Source organism: Trachemys scripta, chromosome 1, assembly GCF_013100865.1.
Source record: "Trachemys scripta elegans isolate TJP31775 chromosome 1, CAS_Tse_1.0, whole genome shotgun sequence".
NCBI lineage: Eukaryota > Metazoa > Chordata > Testudines > Emydidae > Trachemys > Trachemys scripta.
In genome coordinates this window covers 15,875,017-15,898,325 of record NC_048298.1, presented here as the reverse complement: position 1 = coordinate 15,898,325, position 23,309 = coordinate 15,875,017, and the positions used below count along the sequence as shown (strand labels likewise).

At 45.9% G+C, this 23,309-nt stretch overlaps 1 protein-coding gene across 3 annotated transcripts in view; it reads left to right on the top strand.

Annotated features, from left to right (window-relative positions):
* The window catches only part of CDNF (cerebral dopamine neurotrophic factor), a 30,091-nt gene extending 7,554 nt beyond the window's left edge, over positions 1–22,537 (top strand). Inside the window, exons 2-5 of one of the 3 annotated variants that reach the window (XM_034765277.1) lie at positions 4,343–4,470; positions 6,411–6,552; positions 10,161–10,367; positions 22,368–22,537. In XM_034765277.1, coding sequence (XP_034621168.1) covers positions 4,343–4,470; positions 6,411–6,552; positions 10,161–10,339 — 449 coding nt within the window. In that variant the 3' untranslated portion in view covers positions 10,340–10,367; positions 22,368–22,537. Of the gene's footprint in view, positions 1–4,342; positions 4,471–6,410; positions 6,553–10,160; positions 11,435–15,400; positions 15,841–22,367 lie in introns of those variants that run through there. The other 2 variants (XM_034765270.1, XM_034765260.1) reach the window with 2 other exon arrangements.
* Positions 22,538–23,309: the final 772 nt, after the last annotated feature.

The window sequence follows — 23,309 nt, the reverse complement described above, 5'->3', positions numbered from 1 at the left end:
CTGCCCCAGGACCTAAAAGACGGATTGCTCTGTTCCAAACCTATACCCCAGCTCAGCAAAGCATTTAAGCATACACTGAACTTTAAGCAAGTGCTTTACTGAATAGGGGTGCTTTGCTGAATTGGATCCCTAGTTAACAACTGGAACTAGTAGGAACCCCCTGAACATTTTCTATTGGAATGTCCTCCAGGGTAGTAACTCGTGATGCCAGGACATACTCTGCAAGTTCAAATATTTGTAACTCATGAAATGAGGGGGGAAATCGGCCCCTTTAAATGCATGTTCAGTTTACGTTATCTGCATGCAGTATTACAATCTGGATTTAGGTGCCCAGCAGCAGATGCCAAGGTTTGAAAACATTGGTCTTCCACCTTTCTGGGCCCCAGTTTCCACACCTATTAAATGGTGCTAATAACATATCAAAGAAGTGTTGTGAGGCTTAATTAATTAATGTGTATGAAGCATTTTGAGACCCTTGGCTGGAAGGATCTGTATGAATGCAAAAGTATTGTGTTAATGACATAGCTCCAAGATGGGTTATGGGAAATTGTAACAGGGGACACTCCTCGAGTGCCTCCTGTTGCTGCATGCAGTACTGCAGGCCTTTTTCTGCGACTGGAGACCCCTGTATGTTGCTGACCTTTCTTGGTGGGTCTTCAGTGGCTTGGCTCTCTGGTCAGGTCACACAGTCAAAAAGGAACCCCTTCTGGGATAGCAAAAAGCCCAACAAACTGTCTGTCCTTGCCGGGGTCTTCAGTTGCAGCTCTAGGGCCTTTAAATTCAGTCCTTTGCTTGGGCTTCTAAACGAGCCTTGTCTTCTTCTCAGGTGCTGGGTCACTTTGCCAGTGGCTGGTTAAGGATATCTTTATCCAGATTCAGCAGGACTTCTGTACTGTTTTGCCCACAGCTTTTAGTATCTGGCTTAGTAGCACCTGCTGTTGTTCTTTCTGTACCCAGATTGTTGCATGGATAATAAATAATAAATAAATTAATTAATGGAGATATCCTATCTCCTAGAACTGGAAGGGACCTTGAAAGGTCATTGAGTCCAGCCCCCTGCCTTCACTAGCACGACCAAGTGCTGGATGTCATTCAGTATGTTAGGATCATTTTTAATCTTCCTTTTTCCTCCTGGGGAGAGCTCTTTTTAGCTGGGGTCTGGCTGTGGCCTTGCCTTGCAGCCTTGTTGTGTTCCTGTATCATCTGAGCTAGGGCAAGGCAGCTCTTAATTTCAACTGTCTCAGGGTGCAACCACTACAACTCTTTTCTAAGTGTAACCACACACCTCCTGGGTGTGGTGTTCTGTCCCCTCTAGTGGCAGCGAGTCCACTCAGAGATTAATGAGTCTGCTACAGCCTTAGCTAAGAGCCCCATGACTTTTAGCTCATGCATTAAGCTCCAAAGGTCCCAGGTTCAGTCCTGCCCAACGACAACTGGGGTCTGTCAATGTTACATGAGGATGACTCCTTCAGGCTCTCCAGTTCTTTACCTTTATCCATGCTGGACCTGAAGCAAGTTGGACCTGAAGCAAGTTCTGGAGCTTATTCTGCTCCTTCTGCAGCATCAAACACTTGTTCCCAAATCTCTTTTTTTCAATTCTGGCCAAGTCCTGTTCCCACTGTATAGCTTGAGCTCACATCCTGTCTCGAGGAGCACCTGTCTTCGAGTTCTTGCAAGTCCTCAACCCTTTGGGCCTGTAGGATATTGAGTTGAGCCATGACTTCCTCTTTGACCCTGTCTTCTACTTTTCTCCATTCCAGTAGGGGTTGGGTTTGTTGAGTAGCTGTAAAGGCTACGGCCCTCACAGCAGCCTCTATAGTCGACACAATCTCTGTATTAGTGGCTGTTGATACTAAATCTGTCACTGGGTAGTGAATCCACACACTTATACCATCTTCCCAGGTTCTTGAATCCTTACCGCATTCACCTGTGGGAATATAAGCTTTCTGGTCAGTGGTCACCATGCTTGTGTGCTCATCACACCTCTCTGCCCTCTTCTGGACCATCAACCTCAGTCCTCTAATTTCCTCCATTTGTTCCAGGAGGTGGTTGTTGGCTTGGATGTTGAAGTCATCCTGCTGTCCCGTGACCATCTCCTTCTTGCTCCCTTGTTACTGCAGCTCCCATCTGAGCACTGCCGCCCCACCCCGCCCTTGGCTGGCTCCTCCGGCCACACTGCGGCCATGCTGCGCCCCCCCCCTTGCTCCTCCGGCCGCGCCGCCCCCCCATGGCTGTAGAGGGAGGCTGGCAGAGGACAGGGGGTTTGTGGGGAGGTGGAGGGGAGGGATGTAGAGGGAGGGTAGCAGGGGACAGGGGGTTTGAGGGGAGGTGGAGGGGAGGATGTAGGGAAGGTGGCAGAGGATGGGGTACGAGGGGAGGTGAAGGGGAGGATGTGGAGGGAGGGGGACAGGGGGTTTGACTTGAGGGGAGGTGAAGGGGAGGATGTGGAGGGAGGGGGACAGGGGGTTTGACTTGAGGGGAGGTGGAGGGGAGGATGTAGGGAGGGTGGCAGAGAACGGGGGTACGAGGAGAGGTGAAGGGGAGGGAAAGGCAGGGGAATGGGGTACATGGGAGGGGTACACGGGGTATGGAGCATGGGAGTGGACTGGGGTCCCCGGGACTCTCTGTGCAGAGGGGGCTGGAGCTGCCCCCGGGACCGGAAGAGCCTGGGAGTCTGCTGCCTGCCCTTCCGCTGCTTCTTTCCGGGGCCCGGCTGCTAGGCCCAGCCCAGCCAGCAGCAGAGAACAAACCCCACTGTCACTGCCTTGGAGGGGCTCGCCGCCTGCAGTGCCAGCCCAGGCTCAGTGCTGGCGCTACCCCTTGCAGGGTGGGGGCAGAAGGCAGCGAGCCCCGCCAGGCGCGGTCCGAGCGAGCTGCAGCCCGGCTTGCCCACTCAGCCTGGGGGCGCTGCCCTGCCCGGGGCTGCTGGCGGAGCCTGGCTGTGGGCGGGTCGCGCTGACAGGCTGCAGTGGGAGGGGGGGAAGCCCCCCCCATGGCTGCCGGCCACCAGTCGGCGCCCCCCCTCTCGCTCCTCCGGCCACGGCTGCCGGCCGCGCTTCGGGCTGCATGCCGCATCCCCCCCGCTCCCTCGTCTAGAGCCCCGGGAGAACGGAGCGAAACCCCCGGAACCGCTCTCCCGGCCGCAGCGCCGGACTCCGCTCCCCGCCCCGGTTGCAGAGCCGGCCAGAGCACTGCGAGACCCCCGGACCTGCTCCCCCGGCCAGAGCCCCGGGCGGAGCGCAGAGAAACCCCTGGATCCGCTCCCCTGGCCGGGGTGCCGGGCGGAGCGCGGCCAACCCCCCTGCCCCGCTTTCCCGGCCGAAGCGTCGGATCCCTCTCCCTCAGTTGCAGCGCCTACCGCAGTGTGTCCAGACCCCCGGACCCACTCCCCCGACCAGAGCCCCGGGCGGAGCACAGAGAAACCCCTGGATCCACTCCCCCGGCCGGAGACCCGGGAGGAGCGCAGCGAGCCCCCCGGACCTGCTCCCCCAGCCGGAGCCCCAGGCGGAGCGCGGCCAGACCCCCGGACCCGCTCCCTGGCCAAAGCTCCGGGCGGAATGCAGCGAAACCAGCCTGTGCCCCCCCTCGCTCCTCCAGCCGCTTTTGGAAAGGCGCGGCTTTGGGGAAAATGTGCTGAGGGGAAGCAGCTGCTTCCTCTGCACCCCACTAGCTACGCTACTGTGGTTAGGGTGCTAGCCGGGAGGCCCAGGTTCAAATTCCTGTTCTGTCATATAGATTTCCTGTCTGACCTTACACAAGTCATTTAGTTTTTCTGTGCCTCAGTTCCCCATCCATAAAATGGGGATAACAACACATACAGAGCTCAGAGGTGTTGGGAGAATAAATGCATTAAAGACTGAGGCAATCAGATATTATGGTAATGGGGGCCAGATGCGTATTTAAAATGGACAGAACACAACAACCTTTCCTTGTCTTCCCTGGCCAGTCATGGGCAGTATCGTCTCACCTAAACTGATTTTTTTTTAAATGGTGATTAAACACAATTAAATTTTCTAGTTGAGATTAGCTTAATCGAACCAAGATCAAAATGCTGATGTATTCTGATCTCCTGTTATAATAGAAGACTTAAGGCCGGGGCAGACATCCGGAGCTGACAGGACGAATTCCATTCCTACATATAAAGCTGTTGTTGGCAATACTGGGAGCTAAAAGGCTGAAATAAACCTTTGTTTGTTTTTTTAAATTCTTCATTTGTTAAAATCTGTCATTTTCTGTTTTTATGAAGTGCTAATGGATCCCTGTTTTTAGCCAAGTTATTAAAATGCCTTAAGCTTTGCTAGATCCTACTGGGTGGCTTATATATTTTATTTTCTTATTACAGTGTGTAAAGGATTTTTGGACAGATTTTACAACTCATTAAAAGAAAAACATTCTGACTTCACTGTAGCCACCATAGAGAAAGAACTGGTTAACAGCTGCCTGGATACAAAAGGAAAAGAACATCGTTTGGTACTAGTTTCTTTTGTCTTTAAGTTCATGATGCTTTATAAAAAAAATACTGATTAATTGGTTCTTTGATAAAATAATATTGGTTCATCTGCACTGTTATTTAGTATTGACCAGTAGGTCACTGGTTCAAATCCAGCTACATCAACAGTGGCTGAAAATTATTACCAACTGCTAACTTACATAAAATAAGTTTGAAGGTTTCTGTTTAATTTCAGATGTATAAGGGTCCACATTATTAAGACATTAATCAAAAGCCTACACCCTACAGTTGGATGGGCACAACACATTTTTCAAGCCTGTGGTAGGTGCGTCTCTGTATTACTGTGCTGTGACCTGCACAGCCTTGAGTAAGTAGAAGAGCTGTCATTGTGCCAGGATGTGGGCTGAGGCTGCAGAGACCAAAGGCCATTAGGCCACCCTCCATTTTGGAAGTGGGGGCCTCTGGACTGCAGAAGAGACTGGGGCTGGCTGAAGCCTACTGCAGTATCTAACTGCTGTAATGTTGTGTTAGTTGTTAATGCCAAGTTCTCCTGCCATGCCTTAATGCTGAGTCCCTCACAATTCAGAGGCTTTTCAGCTGTTTCCCAGTGTTCACTGGGGAGAAAAAATGCCCTTCATTCTTCTTCCTGCTCTGCTAAGCCGCCAAGTGATGATAAGGAGTGGGAGAGGAATCACTGAGCCCCATAGGGAAGAGCTTCTGGGAGGGCACAATGCTGCAGTGCTATTCAGCACCTCACCAGCCTGGCTTTAAGCTAGTGACAGTCCCGATGACAGCTGTGGTGTCTTTAGCTTTGTTATGCATGGGTGGTCTGTATTCTGCCACTTTAAATCTTTAAGGACTGTTATTTGCAAAGACTGGCAGCCATTTTGTTTTCATTTCATTGAAGACTGTTAAATGACACACACACACTGACGTCACTATGTCCTCTCTTGTTTTGTTAGCCTCCTAGAGCCAAGTTTTGCTATTGTTTGTATTACTGTAGTATCAACACTGCGTAGGAACATGTCATGGACCAGGACCCCATTGTGCTAGGTACCGTACAAACCCTGAACAAAAAGACTGTCCCCGCCCCAAAGAATCTACGGTCTAAATGTAAGACAAGAGACAACAAGTGGATACAGACAGACAGATGGGGGAGCACAAGGAAGCAACAAATCAGTCTTGGTCAGTGTGATGGGCAGTGGCCTCAGCACACCAACTGCCTAACCATTCTCATGCTGAATAGTACCCCATACGCCAAGTAGTCCCATTTTCCTCAGTGAGACTATTCAACATGAGTAAGGGAGGCAAAATCTGACCCCTAATACAAAACAAAGATCCTTCTGGTTGGAAGTATCGGTTTGCTCTCTGCCTATTGAAAGACGTAACAAAAATGGGCCATTGTTTTCCATCAGATGCACCCCATTATAGAAGGTGTTATGATAAGATGGAAATGTCCCATTGGTAACAAATTATGATTTATTGAGTTAACAGAGTGATATAATTCATGTCCTGGGGACAGAATTTCATATTTTCAATGGCTTATTTAATAACAATACCTTGTACAAAATAGTAATCAGAGTAAGAGGAATCTGTTATTTGCACAAATCTGTTTTTTTGCACAATAACAGTTTCCAAGCTGCCTCATATATAAGGTGTATCTAACACAAACACACCTCGTTTTCTGTGGGATGTGCCAGACCTCAATATCCCAACATTCCACCAAGCATAACAAAGCATTCATTTAACACACCACCCTGGGGAAGGTCCTTCTGTCAAAAGAGGAAGTGGTAGAAGTCGAGTTTTAGGGTACAATCCTTCAGGGTGCTAAGCGTCCTCAAATCCCATCAACTTCAATGGGAATTGGAGGTATACAGTACTTCACGTGAACCCCTCAGCAGTTGGCAGGCGCCACTCCCCGTTTTGTCTTAATGCTGATGATGTATCCTGCTTGTTTCAGTGCTATTACATTGGGGCAACAAGTGATGCAGCCACGAAGATCATCAGCGCGGTCAGCCGCCCAATGAGTGCTCATGTGCCTGTGTCGAAGATATGCGAGAAACTGAAGAAGAACGACATTCAGATCTGTGAGCTCAAATATGGTAGGGCCAGAGTCTGGAGCAAACTGGGGGGGCCTAGAGATCTAGTTACATTCTGTACCTAGTTATCCCCATGTATTCCCATTGGCTCCTGCCTACATACCACATCTCTATTCATTGTCAAGTGAGATGTAGAAAGGAAAATAAATAGGTTTGTACTCTTTTTGCTTCTCCAAAATTAGGCCAGAAATGCCCTCCCCCAATTAGAAATATCAGGCGCATTAAGTCTTGTCTTCACTATTTTTGCTGGAGGACTCTTTGGCTGGCTTAGGTATGTGGGTGGGCACTCTCTCAGCCCTTACATGAAGGGGCAGTTGTGTTGAACTCTTTAAAGAGAGGTTCATGTGTTTGAGGTAAGTAGCCGTTAACAAAAAACAAATCATTTTAAACATGGTGAATTAAAAAAACCTCTCTTCTCTCTCTTCAGTTAGGCTGTATTTCCTATTTGATGTTGAATACTTACTTCTTTCCACTTGTCCATGTAGTTTTCTGTGATAAAACTAAATGTATAATGTAAAAAACAAGCAAGAAAAAAAATCCGTGTAATTTATGTGTGTATTAAAAACCCTTTCAGACCAGTATGCACAAGGAAGAAGCAGAAACAAAGCACAACCCCTTTGGTCCTTTCCTTCGCAAGTCACCTTCAATTTGAAGAACTGGCAGGGTGCTGACCCCATGCCTGTTATCCTTCATTTGTGTTTTAATGTCTCTAACCAGAGGCAAAGGCATCCTGTTGTCCAGCTGAGCAGAACCACTCACATGGCACGCTTGGGTATATTTGCAAGCAATTTTTATGCAGGAATTGGAACGGATGCCAGGCAGGGCTTAAGAAGCTTAGGAAGTGAGCTCTGCTAAGCCAGTTCCACAAGGAATCAGCCTGCCCACACAAACCATTTAAAATAAAGTCTTCACTACTGGATGCCAAGCCACAGAGTGGTGGTGAGGACTGGCCAAGGAAATTACTAACTCATGAAAATGCACCTTCTTCCATTCTCTCTACCCGATTCAGCCAGTATTTCCATCCTGCCTTTAGGACACTGAAATGTCCTGTTCCCCCTCCCCTCCCGCGAGAGTTACTCTGACCCAACGTCCGCCGCACCAATATGTTGCTAAAGCTCAGAGTCCTTAGGGCGTGATGCAAAGCCCACGGAAAGCAGCATGAGTCCTGCTGTTGGCATCAGAGAGCAGTGTTGTCTAGCTTTGCCAGTTCCAACTGTGAAGGTTTCTATGCAGAATAAGGGCTACTGTTGAGAAGCTGGCCATTTAACAGGCCCAATTCTTTCCCCTGCGCGGTTGTGGGAGCTGTTTCATCGTCTCCAAAGGCACGATGTCTTTTTATTATGAAGTTGAAAATGGTTGAAAAGTCTAAAAGAGTAAAATGATCACCAATTTTTTTTTAAAGGGTTTTGATTTTATTTTTAAAAGGACGTATCATGACTCATCTTCCTCCTCAGAGAACTTCAAACTGCTCACCAGCGGTCTCTCTCCAGATAGAAGTGAAATGCTGTGCTGTTCAACATACTCATAAACGATCTGGAAAAGGGGGTGAACAGCGAGATGGCAAAATTTGCAGATAATAGAAAGTTACTCAAGATAAAACTGACTGCAAAGAGTTACAAAGGGATCTCCCTAAACTGCGTGATTGGGCAACAAAATGGCAGATGAAGTTCAATGCTGATAAGTGCATAATGCACATTTGGAAAACAAATCCTAACTATACATACAAAATGAGGGGGTCTAAATTAACCGTTGCCATTCAAGAAAGATCTTGGAGTCATCGTGGATAGTTCTCTGAAAACATCTGCTCAATGTGCAGTGGTAGTCAAAAAAGCTAACAGAATGTTAGGAACCATTAGGAAAGGGATAGATAATATTGCCACCATATAAATCCATGGTAAAACAAAAACTTAAAAATATACTGCGTGCAGTTCCGGGTTCCCCGAAAAAAAAAAAAAAAAAAAAAAAAAAAAAAAGAATTGGAAGAGGTACAGCTAAGGGCAACAAAAGTGATTATTCGTATGGAATAGCTTCCATATGAGGTGAGATGAAAAAAAGACTGGGTCTGTTCAGCTTGGAAAAGAGAGGAGTAAGAGGGGGTAGATAGAAGTCTATGATATCATGAATGGTTTGGAGAAAGTGAATAGGGAAGTGTTATTTACCCTTCACAAAACCCACAAACCACCCAATAAAATTGATAGGCAGCAGGTTTAAAACAAACAAAAGGAAGTACTTCTTCACCCGATGCACAGTCAACCTGTGGAACTCATTGCCAGGGGATGTTGTCTAGGCCAAAACTATAACTGTGTTAAAAAAAGAATGAGATAAGTTCATGGGGGATAGGTCCATCAATGGCTATTGGACAAGATGGTCAAGGACGCAACTCCAACTCTGGGTGACCCTAAGCCTCTGATTGCCAGAAGCTGGGACTGGATAACAGGGGATGGAGCACTTGATAATTGCCCTCTTCTGCTCATTCCCCCCTGAAGCATCTGGCACTGGTCACTGTCAGACAGGATACTGGGCTAGATGGACCATAGGAATGTCTATAATGGGACAAACCAATGTTCTTACTTGCCTTAAAAACAAAGATAGGAGTTATAGCACTATGTGTATTAAATTAATGGAGATATCCCATCTCCTAGAACTGGAAGGGACCTTGAAAGATCATTGAGTCCAGCCCCCTGCCTTCACTAGCAGGACTAAGTATTGATTTTGCCCCAGATCCCTAAGTAGACCCCTCAAGGATTGAACTCACAACCCTAGGTTTAGCAGGCCAATGCTCAAACCACTGAGCTATCCCTCCCCCCCAGATGAAGCAATGGTAGCAATGGTCCTGCTGGGTACATGTGTCAGGTGAATAAGGCAGAAAAATGGTTGCCAAATTTCCTTATATGAGTCCATCTCTTGTTACATGAGGGCCATAAGGCTCTGTGTTGTAACTCCTTCAAAGATCTAATCACCATCCTTTTTATATAGACCTCGTTTTGAGCCACAGAAGGTAGGATATTCAGTAGATAGAGGAAGATCTGTCATTTTAATCAGATTTGGTCAAAAAACAATTCCAAATTTTGCAAAAATCATTGAAAAATGTTATTGAAATTTTGAAAAAAAAAAGAAGAAAATTGAACAATCTGTAACTGGTTGAAAAAAACCCACAATTGATGGATTTTTGTTGAAAACTCCAATTTTCAGTAGTTACAACCATGTACTTCTTATACAAGTGGTCACTTTGAGGAGAAAAGTTGGGTCTGATCCTGTTTTCACACTGGTGTAAATCAGGAGTAATGCCATTAAAGTCAATGTGGTTTCCACTTTTATATGCGTCTTAATGAGATCAGAATCAGCTCTGATAGGCCAGATCCTCAGCTGGTATAAATCAGTGCAATTTTATTGTTTTTCACGTGAGCTATGCAGATATACAGTAGGTGAGGATCGGGTCCCTTATGTTTAACTTTTTGTCCCTCTCTCAACTATCACCTGAGTTATAGGAGATACTTTTGGAACATTTGTAGGAACTGGAATTTTTTTCTTTGGCAACACAGAGGAGTTGAGGACAAATATGAACTCTCCTGTGGTCTCTAAAGCCTGTCTCGCGTTCTTTGTTTTTGCAGAAAGGAAACTGGACTTAAACTCGGTGGATCTCTCCAAGATGAGAGTGGCTGAGCTGAAGAAGATCCTGGAGAGCTGGGGAGAAGTGTGCAGAGCATGCATAGAGAAAACAGACTTTGTGAACTTGATTAAGGAGCTGGCACCTAAGTATACGCTTACAAACCCCAAATCAGACCTTTGATACTTGTGCCAACCTCGTGCTTGCTATGGTAGGTCACTCTCTGTGCACAAAGTATGACTGACAATGGAATAGCTGGGCTAAAAAACTTATTATTTGGTTACAACTCACAAGTGCCAAAAAACGGAGTTGCTTATCTAGCACCACAAAAGGGCATTGTACTTGACAGACAAGACAAGGTCACTGCACCAAGGAACATAATATATAAGAATCAAATTGTATTTGTACTGCAATAGCAAATAGAGTCTTCAGCCCCACTGTGCTAGCACTGTACACACACATAACAAAAAAATGACCCCTGCCCCAGAGATCTTATACTCTAAAGTAGAAGAGGAGAGACCAAGCCCCACCCCCCTAAACAAACCCAAAATAGACCTTTAGCTAAACCAGTGTTGTGTGCTTTGACCATATTGGTTTAAAAACCATTAAATATTATTAACAAAATACTGTTATTTTCCATGACATAATATATACCATTATAAGCAATTTGATAATAGTATAACTGCATCCACAGTAGAGGGTTGCATCTGTTCAACTACATTGGTTTCTAAACCAATCTGTTTAAATCAATACACAAACTGTGTGGAGACCAGCCTTTCTGTCTGTTCAAACCTGGCTTATATTGGTATAGCTTGCAATGTGCAGGCACAACTTGTACATAAATAAGCCATGTTTAAACCAGTGCAGTAAGTCTCTATGCAGAGGCTTTCACCAGTTGAATTGAATTGGTGAAATTTCTGTAGAAAATCTTCTTTGCAGCCTCTGCCTCATTCATTACACACCTTTTAACTCCTGCAGTGAATGAGGCAGGGGCCTTACAACCAGCATTGTGTCGTGAATGAAGCTGTTATCTCATCCACTGTCCATCTTGTGAATTTCCAGTCCTAGGTCGACACCTTGATATATTCAGGGAAGAGCAATATTTTTATTTAAGCGTTTGGAAACAGAGAAAATAGAGGCGGAAAAGACCTATTTGATTATTTAGTGTATTCCTTCTTCCAGTTGAGGTACTTCAGGGGGTCCACAGGCCCTGCTGATTAACTCCTCCCCCTCCCTCCCTGTGCCTCCTGCATGCCACAGAACAGCGGTTCCTCAGCATGAAGGAGGCGCTGGGAGGGAGGGGAAGGAGTGGAGATGAGGCACGCTCAGGGTGTGTGTGGAAAGAGGCAGGGAAGAGGCGGGGCAGAGGTGGAGCAGGGGCAGGAAGAGGTGGGGCCTTGGAGGAAGGGCTGGAGTGGAGGCAGGGCCTGGGGCTGAGTGGGGGGAGGGAGTTGGGGGTACAGGAAAAATTATAAATCAAAATGGAAGTTCTTGGGTTGCTAAAGTTTGAGAACCGCTGCTTTAGAACATTTTAGAAACTTGCAAACAAACAAACCTACTTTTTTGGTCCATTAAAACTAATTCGTTCCTTCTCAGATATTGACACCCTTCAAGTATTTGCAGCTGGCTAGCATATCCAACTTATTTGCTGCTTGGACACAACAGGTATATTTTGCTCTTTTAGGATGGGGTTTTCAAAGGATTTCAATGGAATTTTGGCCCCTAACTCCCTTAGACTCCTTTGAGAATTCCTCAGTTTCTTCATTCTCTCACATATTTTGTTTGGCCTTCTTTGAATTCCCTGAAGTTACTAAGTTGTACCACTAATGTTGACGGAGAGTGTCACTAGATCAAGAAGTTTTGTCCAAGTTTGTTTGAAGTCATTACTTTACATGTATGCACATAGGCCCCAGACCAGCAAGGCACTTAAGCACATGCTCAATTTTAAGCATGTGAAAAGTCCTGTTGAAATCAATGGGACTGTTCACATGCTGAAAGTGAAGTAGGTCTTAATTGTTCTTCTGGATTGGGGTTAACTGATTATGATTACAGAGTTCCAACTCATTTTGCAATATGAAAGTGACCTAATACTCAAACATTTACATTTCAGAAAAGAAGGTTTTGTGTACACTGGAGAAAGCGATTTCAGTGCTTATCTTTAGAAGTGTTTGAAATATGGAAGATAGAGGTTACTATGAATTCACTGCCAGATATTTTCATCTTGATTGCATAAATCCCTGCATTTAATTGAAATCCAGTGGGTGATTTGCATGATTAATGTTTTATGCTTGCAAAAAAATATTTAAGCCCAGATCCTCAAAGGTATTTAGGCACTAGGTGCCTTTGAAGATCCAGGAATTAGTGGACCCACATCCTAAATTATGTGGGCCAAAATTCTATTATTTAATACAGAGACAACTCACATTGAATTGAAAAGGCATCTACACAACTTTGTTTCTTAGAGAACAGGCTTCATGACTGTCTCCTTTACATGGGTATAAATCAAAAGTAAATTCACTGAAGTCAGTGGAGTTACTCCAGTGTAAACTGCTGTGAGAAAAGAATCAAGCTTGAGATGTCTGCTGTGTGTGTAGTAGGAAAGAACCAGGCTTATACATTAGTAATGACCAGATCTCAAAAGGAATTGAGTTCCAGTTCAGATATGCTTCCAACTGTAGAGGTGTGAAATAACGAGCCATCTGTGATATGGTAACCTTGCAATATGTGAAAAGGTCCTGTGGCACCTTTAAGACTAACAGATGTATTGGAGCATAAGCTTTCATGGGTGAATACCCACTTCGTCAGATGCATGTAATGGAAATTTCCAGAGGCAGGTATAAATATGCAGGCAAGAATCAGTCTGGAGATAACGAGGTTAGTTCAATCAGGGATGGTGAGGTCCTCTGCTAGCAGTTGAGGTGTGAACACCAAGGGAGGAGAAACTGCTTCTGTAGTTGGCTAGCCATTCACAGTCTTTGTTTAATCCTGAGCTGATGGTGTCAAATTTGCAAATGAACTGAAGCTCAGCAGTTTCTCTTTGGAGTCTGGTCCTGAAGTTTTTTTGAACTAACCTCGTTATCTCCAGATTGATTCTTGCCTGCATATTTATACCTGCCTCTGGAAATTTCCATTACATGCGTCTGACGAAGTGGGTATTCACCCACGAAAGCTTATGCTCCAATACATTTGTTAATCTTAAAGGTGCCACAGGACTCTCTGTTGCTTTTTACAGATCCAGATTAACACGGCTACCCCTCTGATACTTGCAATATGTGGTTTCTCATAAAGTTTATAGTATTTCCTGCTGCAGAATTACCCTTCCACGAGTTATTTGTGTACTTCTGCTTCTCGCTGAAAGAAGGAACTGCAGTGGTGTGTGAAAATTGAATTAAAGAGAATTAAGTAGAATCTTTTTTGAATTTTAGAAATGGTTCAAGTGCAGTTTGATTTATGGATAAAGAATCAGATTGGTTCTTATTACAACAAACCAGTTGTCTATTTTTATTAGAAACCAGCTGGCTGAATCTTAGCTTGCCTATGCTCTAAATTATTGTCAGTCCAGTTTTTGTATGAAAAAAGACAGAATGTAATGTCTACTTCAAAGCAACATTCTGATCTCATTTAAAGTAGTGTAATTCCACACACTTCAATAGAGTTACATTATTGTAAACAGTAGTGAAACCAGATCCTTGGCGCCAAATTCTTTGCTGATGTAACTCCATTGACTTCACCAGCAGAGAATTTGGCCCTTGGTTTCTAGTAACTAACTTGTGTTTTAATATTTTAAGACTGATTAATATTCTTCCCTCCCCCAAAGTTAGTATCACCTAATGCTGTATGATCCTTTCATATCTCACAAGCTAAACTTGTCCAGGTGTGGCTAGCTCTTGAAAACCTAGGGAAGTGATACTGGTGATTCAGTAGGTGGCATTGTTCCTTCTAAATCAGTAATGAACTAATGCCCTGGAATGGTGTTAATGTCACTCTTCTGCTGGAGGTGCTATCTTCTGCAAGAGACATACATCTGAGGTTCTGACTTCTCATGGACGTTTAAGATCTTCAAGCATTTATTAATCAGAACATCAGTGGTTAACCCCGTGTTCTTAGACAAACTCCAACTTGCTTAATAACATTTTGCCAAACTACATGTTCCTCCCAGTTTGATCTGAATAAGATATTCTGCATTTCCTACCCAAAACTAGTCTACTTTTGCTGCATGGTGTTAAATTGTGCAACATTTTGTCTCAGATGCCACAGGTTGCTTTGTAGTAGGGTGACCAGACATCCCGATTTTATTGGGACTGTCCCGATATTTGCTTATTTGTCCTGCGTCCCGACCTATCTTCGGTCGGGACGCAAATTGTCCCGATATTTTGCCTCCGCTCCTTCCCCCATTGGATCCCTCCCCAAATCCCTGCCCTGGCCCCACCTCCAGCCCCGCCCCCTCACTGCCCCATTGGATCCCTCCCCAAATCCCTACTCTGGCCCCGCCTCTTCCCCAAGCATGCCGCATTCTTCCTCCTCCCCCCTCCCTCCCAGGCTTGTGCTGATCAGCTGTATGACAGTGCAAGCGCTGGAGGGAGTAGCACGCTCCGGCAGCCATTTTTTCTTTTTCTTTTTTTGCTCCACTGCGGCTTTTTTTTTTTTGCTCCACCCCCCCGTGTCCCGATATTTCACCTGTGTGATCTGGTCACCCTACTTTGTAGCAGTATACACGTATATTTACTATTGTGTAAATACAGTGCAGAGAGACGGTTAAGGAAGGAGTGAATAAACGGGTTTCGCTTTCTAGTCAATAATTTGGTTTTTGAACTCAGTCATGACTACATTTTCATATGAAACTATCATGGAGCCAAGTGAACACATATGACCAAATTTTCACTCTCTCTCTGTCAGGTGATGTCAATGGAGCTATGCCAGTTTGCCCCAGCTGAGAATCTGGCTCATAGCTTGCCTGATATTTATAACCAAAATAATACATGGGTGGATACTGTGTAGCCTCATGGACATTTTAGCAATAGTTTTTAAACCAAGGTAGAGGGAAACATTACTGACAACATATGGGAATAGCGCAATTTGTTCGATACCAAGGGTGGCTGCCACACCCTGTTAGCCAATACAGGAATAACTGCTATCAGCATACACCAGCTTGGAATTGTGTGGTTCTAAAAATGGCTGCATTTGCTGATGCCAACTATTTTTTCCTCCATGCTGCTGAGGATGCCACTCCACATACTCTGGCAGAAGAGGTACTTTGTCTCCCCGGGTCCCGTGTCAAGAAGAGAAAGCCCTTTGTCCACCTACAGTAGAGCTGGTGATGAAGAAGGAAGTGTGAAACACTAGCTACTGTTACCAGCAACTGAGCCATAAAGGATGATTCTGCCAAGAGGACACAAGCTTGTTCAGCCTCCTGTATTGAGCTACTGAAAGCTGAACATAGAGAGGCTGGTATCACTAGAGAGATCTCTGCTGTATGTATGACTGTGCTTATCTGAGCCAATAATTCCCGTAAAGTTAGGGCTTTGTTATCATACTGATTCAGAGATACAAGTTGCTCTCAGAAATAATAATGATACTTGGCCTCTTGTACCTTCCATCAAAGGATCTCAAACATTATAAATTACTGCTTGTTTCACAACAATCCTAAGAAGTAGGTAGATATAGAATCATAGAACTGTGGGGCTGGAAGGGACTTCAAGAGGTCATCAAGTCCAGCCCCTGTACTGAGGCAGGACCAAATAAACCTAGACCATCTCTAACAGGTGTTTGTCCAACTTGTTCTTAAAAGCTTCCAATGATGGGGATTCCACAAACTCCCTTGGAAGCCTATTACACAGCATAACAGTCCTTATAGTCAGAAAGTTTTCCCTAATATCTAACCTAAATTTCCCTTTCTGCAGATTAAGCCCCTTACTTCTTGTTCTACTTTCAGTGGACATGGAGAACAACTGATCACTATCCTCATTACAACAGCCCTTAACATATTTGAAGACTGTTTTCAGGTCCCCTCTGAGTCTTCTTTTCTCAAGACTAAAGCTGCCCAGTTTTTTAAACCTTTCCTCATAGAGCAGGTTTCCTAAATCTTTTGTCATTTTTGTTGCTGTTGTATGGACTCTCTCCAGTTTGTCCACATCTTTCCTGATGTGTGGAACCCAGAACTGGACACAGTCCTCCAGCTGAAGCCTCACCGGTGTCAAGCAAAGCAGGACAATTACCTCCTATGTCTTACGTACAACACCCCACAATGACATTAGCTTTTTTTGCAACTGCATCACTTTGTTGACTCATTCAATTTCTGATCCACTACAGCCACATCCTTTTCAATGCTACTACCAGTTATTCTCCATTTTGTAGTTGTGCTTTTGATCTTTCCTTCCTAAGTGTATTACTTTGCAGGTCTCTTTATTGAATTTCATCTTGTTGAATTTAGACCAATTCTCCAATTTCCCAAGAATTCTAATCCTGCCCTCCAGAGTCCTTGAAACTCCTCCCAGTGTGGTGTTACCTGAAAATGTTATAATCATACTCTACTCCATTATCCAAGTCATTAATGAAAATATTGACTAGTACTGGACTCAGAAAGAGTAGGGGACTCTGAGTATTGTCTTTCAACCAGTTGTGTGCCCACCTTATAGTAATTTCATCTAGACCACATTTCCCTAGTTTACTTATGAGAAGTTCAAGAAGGGCTGCATCAAATGCCTTACTAAAAATCAAAGTATATCACAGCTACAGCATCCCCCCCATCCACTAGGCCAGTAATCATGTCAAAGAAGGAAATTAGGTTGGTTTGGCATGATTGGTTCTTGACAAATCCATGGCTGGCTATTCTTTATATCCCTATTATCCTCTAGGTGCTTATAGATATCCCGGTTTTAATAATATCCCCGTTTTACAGATGGGGAGGCACACAACCCAGGATTAGATTGAGGTAGCCCAAGGCTCCAGGCACTCACCCCTCATAGTAGGCTCTCTCATCATAGTCTGTTTTGGAGCATGTAGTGGTGGCAGTGGCCCCCTTCCCAGAAAAAGGGCTGTGGTAGTAAGCCTGGCAGCAGGAATCTCCTTCCTCGGTTCTAGGGGCTGCTCTTCCTTCCCCTGCTGGAAACTGTCTGCAGAGGCAGGCAGATATCAGTGCATTGGTTGCACTGCGCATGTTTTCAAGCTTTACTTTTCTTTGCTAGTGTAAGCGGAGTCTGAATGAGCTCTCCCCTGACATCTAGTGGTGAGCTGCGGAAGAGGACTTCAGGAGCTGATCTCGTTTGCATGGGCACACCCACCTTGCCTAGGTGCTCAGCATGATGGGATTACTTGCCCAAATGATCACTTTTGGCTGGTGTTGGATCCCCAGTCTCCTTGTTATTGGGGCAGGAGTAATAAAGGGTTGTTATCCTTGTTGTGTGAACTGAGGGCAGCAGAACTGTACTTGGCATACCCTGATTGAGGGACTCACCCTCAACTCAATGGCACTCTCTAGGCAGGGGACATGGGTTCCAAAGCCCATTGAGTAGAAAGAGGGTGGGGACAGATAGCTGTGTTGGTCCTGCTTAAGGGTGTTAGACACTGCCTAACTTCATTGTGTAATGAATAAGCTAATTTAGACTTAATTGAGAGTCTTGTTACACACTGCAGAGCTGAAATCACTAATATCTAGGTATAAGTGTTAGACCTGCTTTGGGACAGTGTCTCTGATGCAAGAGACTGCCCAGTGTGCACCAGCAGTGAGGCTCTCCCACTAACAGCTGAAATTGTTGAGAGTTGTGTTAAATGGTGGGACCTGAAGACAGCTTGGCAGATCAGCAATTTGCCAGTGGAGAGGACTGGAGCAGAGTCCTGCAGAGAGTGGCAGTTGGCCAGCGGGATGACTGGTGGGGAGGTGGGAAGTGCTGATTATCCAGCAGGGTGGCTGACAAAGAGGAGTAATGAGCAAGTGCCCAGGCAGTGGAGTGAGTAAGGTGCCTTCTTACCCCCCACACTACCACCCAGGGTGGGAGGTGAACTCTGCAGATGTGCCTCTCAACTCTGGGTCTGCACTGACCAAGGACAACAACTGTGAGTGGGGTGCAGAAAAGAGATGGGCACGTTAAAGGGACTTTTGGTTGCTGGACTTAAGAACCTGAGGGGAAAAGGACACTGCCCAACTTACTTGGGGGTGGGGCTTTTGCTCATGGTTTATGTTTATGAACCCTGTTTGCTGTAAAAAGCAACAGAGGGTCCTGTGGCAACTTTAAGACTAACAGAAGTAAGGGGAGCATAAGCTTTCGTGGGTAAGAACCTCACTTCTTCAGATGCAAGCCTGTTTGCTGTTTTTTCCCAAATTAATGCTCAGTTACTTTTCTCCTTTTATTAAAAGTTGCTTTGCTACACAAGAGGGGAAGTATCGCCTCTTAGAGATGCCCAGGGGGTGATGTGTAATTGTCCCAGCTCACTTGGTGGGGGCTTGAGCCAGTGTTGTGTTGTTGAAAAGGAACCCCTAAATACTGAACCCTGCCCTTGTTGCTGCCAACTCTGACTGGCAGAAGGGTCACACTAGAAACATTGCTTTAAAAAAGTGAATCTGAGACTCTAATGTCGTCACCCAGGACCCTAATGACATGCCCATGCCTTAACCCAGCCCTGACAGCACCCAGACCTCTTGACCCCTACTATTATATTCCAATCACTAGACCAGTGTTTCTCAACCTTTTTGTGCTGGTGACCCCCTCTGGACTTTACAAAAATTGTGACCTCCCCCCACTTGGACCAATTGCAACCCCTTATCTTAAGCTCGGTCTTGGGCTCCAGCCCTGGGTGGCAGGGCTGAAGCATGTAACTTAGCTTTGCGGGGCCCCCTATGGCATGAGCCCCAGGCAATTGCCCTGCTTACCACTCCCTAATACCAGCCCTGCACCCCCCTAAACCCATCTCGTGATCCATTGGGGTTGAGAAGCACTGCACTAGATGACACTCCTCCTAGGAACCTGGTAGCCCTTATCTTCAGGAGAAGACGTTTTGCTGGGCTTCAAAGCTGCTGCCTAAAGTTAGGCTCTTAAGTCCATTTTTGAGGCACCTAAATAAGTGGCCTGGTTTTAAGTGGTCTGAGCTCCCAGCCACTGATTTCATCGATGGAGGCAAACAATTGCTCTTGAAAATGCTGTAAAATTGCCTACATTGTGGTTTAGTCTGACCTCGTTAAACCACAATTGAAGGGGTGTGGGATGAGGGAAATAACCATGTAAAAGAAATCAGGAATGCCTGTGAAAAGGAGACAGCTGTTACAAGCATTGACACAGGAATTCCAGCCTGTGATCAGGCAGCCAGCTGCAGCCAGCAAAACCAATTGAGAAAAGCTCATAAGTGGAAGCCTGCACCTGGCATGCTGTGTATGCGCCTGGTTGGGTGGTTTTGAGAAGGGAAGGAAGTCTTAATAACGGAACTCAATCAAATGAGAGTGAAACTAACAATGCAGCTGTATGGAGGCCGTATTGTAAGCGATCACTTATTAATTGTCTTGCAAAGAAAAATAAATGGTTCAGGGTCTCTCCCAAAGGAGCTATCAATGTTTAGGAAACTTTCAGGACCTTTCTATAAGCTACTAGCCTTTTTACTATATAAATTGAGGCTAATGGCAACCAGGCTGTACAAACTGAAGTCAGAGGCATTTAGTTTTTGCTAGTATAACACCACCTTGGGATGGGTCATTTTCAGGGACTGAAGCAAGGACCAATGAGTTTAAACAAAAATGTGGATTCATTGGCCTGGAGGCAATGGCAGACTCAAGGATCTTTACATGATCCAGTCACTAGAGGGGGACAAAGACACACCTGGCGAGTGTTGCACACAAAAAGTTCAGCTCTTAAGTTGTTCACCAACTGTCTATATTGACCAGTCAGTCAGGGCCGGACGCTACTACCTTATTCATGCTGAATAGCACCTCACTCCACAAATTGCTCTGATTTATAATCCAGCCCTCAGTATTGACAGTTTGCTAGTAGAACCATGGGACTGGCCACCCTAAGCACATGTCCTCACCTCTAAGGCACCCCCTCATGCCTGGATACAGCATTACAGGGAGTCCTCATCTCTGGCACCCCCTCTTGGGCTCTCCCTCAGACCTGCTTCTTCTCTCAACTCCCCCTCTCGGTGTTCTGTGGTTTGGCCCTCCAGCCAGGTCACAAAAGTCTAAACCCCTTCCAAGAAAATCTTCAGAGTAATAGCTCATCTGCCTCTCTCAGGCTTCAGTGGAGTTCCCTTGTAAGCTGTATCTCAGAGCTTCCCCGGTAGAAGCCTAACCTACTCCTGTAGTATTCCTCCTCTGTTGTTATCTGTCTGGTTAAACCCTGTCCCAGGGCTTCGCTCCTCCAAGGAGACTTGTCTCCGCTGTGGTCTCTTTCTAACTGAGCTCCCTCAGGCTACTTATAAGGTTAGCTCTGCTTCCTCTGACCAGGAGGCAATTGGTTAATCACCCTTCCCCGCCCAGGTGCAGAGCATGTCTAATTGGGGTTCTTCCCTTGCCTTGCAGGTGATGGGGGTTAAACCCCATCACAGTCAGCTACGTCACATGGCATTGTTTCTGTGTGCTGATTGGACGGATGACCTTAACTTTGTAACTTACTTTGCTTCTGCCTGAAATGAATTTTATTTAGTCACAAATTGAATTTTGTTTATTGAGTAAGCGAATATTTTAGCCACAGGCACAACCATTGATATCCACAAACATAGAGTATGAATGTTTGCAAAAAGCAAACAATGAGGTGTGAACATAGCTGAAATGAAATGGAAAGAACCAAAATGGTTGCAAATACTTTTTGTCACTAATCATCTTCCTCTTTAGACTGTTATGTGAGGGAGGAGGCGTTATTTAAAGCTAGCTAAAAAAATTCCATCAAAAAACTCTTACCTCTCCCGCTTTAACTATTGGTGGGAAAAAAAAGTGTTTCCCACCCCCAACATAAAATAAAATCCTGTTGATTGCTTATGCTGGAAAACCAAAAGTTTTCACAGAAAATTGTGGGGGAAAAAGTGATTTTTTAAAATGTTCCCGAAATATACTTACCTTTTTGAGAAAAAAGGTCCATTTTTATTACTTACAAATTGTGAACACATTGAGATGAAGATTAAACTTTGCTCAATAGAAGCATATGGAATCTCTATATACATGGAATATGTGATTCCAGTCTTAGATGATGATGTCTTTTCAAGGGGGTATGAAATCTGAGTAACATCTCTTCCCATATCAGAAATTACTGGGTGAGTTTCTATGGCTGGTGTTATGCCGGTCAGACTAGATGATCATCATGGTCTCTGCTGGCCTTAAAATCTATGTATCCTTCTGTCAGCCAGCTAAACTTACTGGATAAGCTAAGCCAGTGTTCTTCACTGCAAGGCCCGCGAGCCACTGGCGGCTCCCATGGACCCTAAGTGTGGCTCCCAGTCAATTGCACTCTCCGGTGATGCAGTGGGGCTACAGTTAAGGCAGGTGCCCTTCCTGTCCCAGCCCCACGCTGCTCCTGGAAGCGGCCAGCACACCCCCGGCGGGTAAGTGGAGGGACAGAGGTCTCAGCATGCTGCTCTTGCCTGCAAGCACTGCCCCCGCAGCTCCCATTGGCTGGGAACAGGGAACTGTGGCCAATGGGAGTTGCGGGGGCGGTGCCTGCAGAGAGGGGCAGTGCACAGAGCCATGTGCCCACCCCAGGGGCTGCAGAGGCACATTGGCCCCTCCCAGGAGTGGCTTGGGGCCGGGGCCACCCAAAGTAAGTGCCGCCCCCTTCAATGGGCAGGTTCTGAATAACTCTTCCCCCACCCAACCTGCAGCCTCTTGGAGCCCCCCCCCCCCATACCCCCTCCTGCACCCCAAGCCCCAGCCCTGAGCCCCCTCCTAGAGTCACCCCCACCATACCCCCTCCTGCACCCCCAGCCCTGAGCCCCCTCCCAGAGCCAGCCCCCCCATACACCCTCCTGCTCCCCAAGCAATATTACCAATAACGGTGATATTACCATATCAACCAACAAAGAACTCGGAGTGTTCAACCGTCCGTGTTGGGTATGTGTTCCACTGTCTGTGTCACATTGAAGGTTTTTTGCCAAAGTCGCCCCCACTTCAAAAATAGTGAAGAACACCGAGCTAAGCATTAGCAAAGTAAAAGTCAATGGAGTTGTGCCAATTTACACTTGCAAAGAATTTGTCCCAATGCAATAAATATCAAGAACCAGTTTGCTGTTCTGTCAACAGAAGGAGAGAAGCAGCTTCCCAAGGCTGAGGAAGAAGAGACCCCTGGCCCCCAAGGCTGGGAGGGTCACGGCAACCACACCCAAGAGATGCAGAGTGTTGGTGATTGGGGACTCCCTTCTAAGAGGGATGGAGGCATCCATCTGCCAACCTGACCTGATGTTCCTGGGGGCAGAGGTGCTGGAACAATGTGTATAGTGTGGGTGCTGAGAGCCATTGAACCAAACTGTAAACCCTGTATGTGATGGAAACCACTTCAAGCCAGCACCCCTAGTTCCAGTATCTAGGCCGGAGTGTGTGCTGCCTGTTTGGAGTCTGAATCTGAGACATCGCTGAAAGGTTGCTGAGGCTCATCTGTCCCTCTGACCACTACCCCACGCTGCTCATCCGTGCGGGCACTAATGATACTGCCAGGTCTGACCCAGATGAAAGCATGGCTGCACAGATGGTGTTGAATGAAGGGCTTCAGTTTCCTCGACCATGGGATGTTGTTCCAGGAAGGAGGAATAGTGCCAAGGCATCTTCCTCGAGTGTAATGCCTTTCTGCGATGGTCTTTCCTAGACATTGCCACCTCTTATTGTTTGCACCATTGCTCAGCGCATACGGTATCATCGGGGCTGGAATCAGACTGAGAGTTCCTTAGGGACTCATGGGACTGTGACTCATGTCTTTGTGCAGTACAATGTACACTCTTGCCCCATGGTGAAGAATAAGTAATGATACAAAATCTGGACTGGAGGGGAAGCTGCAAGTCCAGCTTGTTTAAAATTTGGTTACATGTGCGCAGTAGAGAGTGAGGGAAAGGCTGAATCAATGAAAGGTATGTCGGTCTCGGTATCAGCTGCATCACAGAGGGCCCATTCCAAGAGCAGAAGGCCACTGAACAGATTTCCTCATTCCAGGATCCTAATTAGCCATCTGTGGTCGGGAATTGGAAGTCTGGT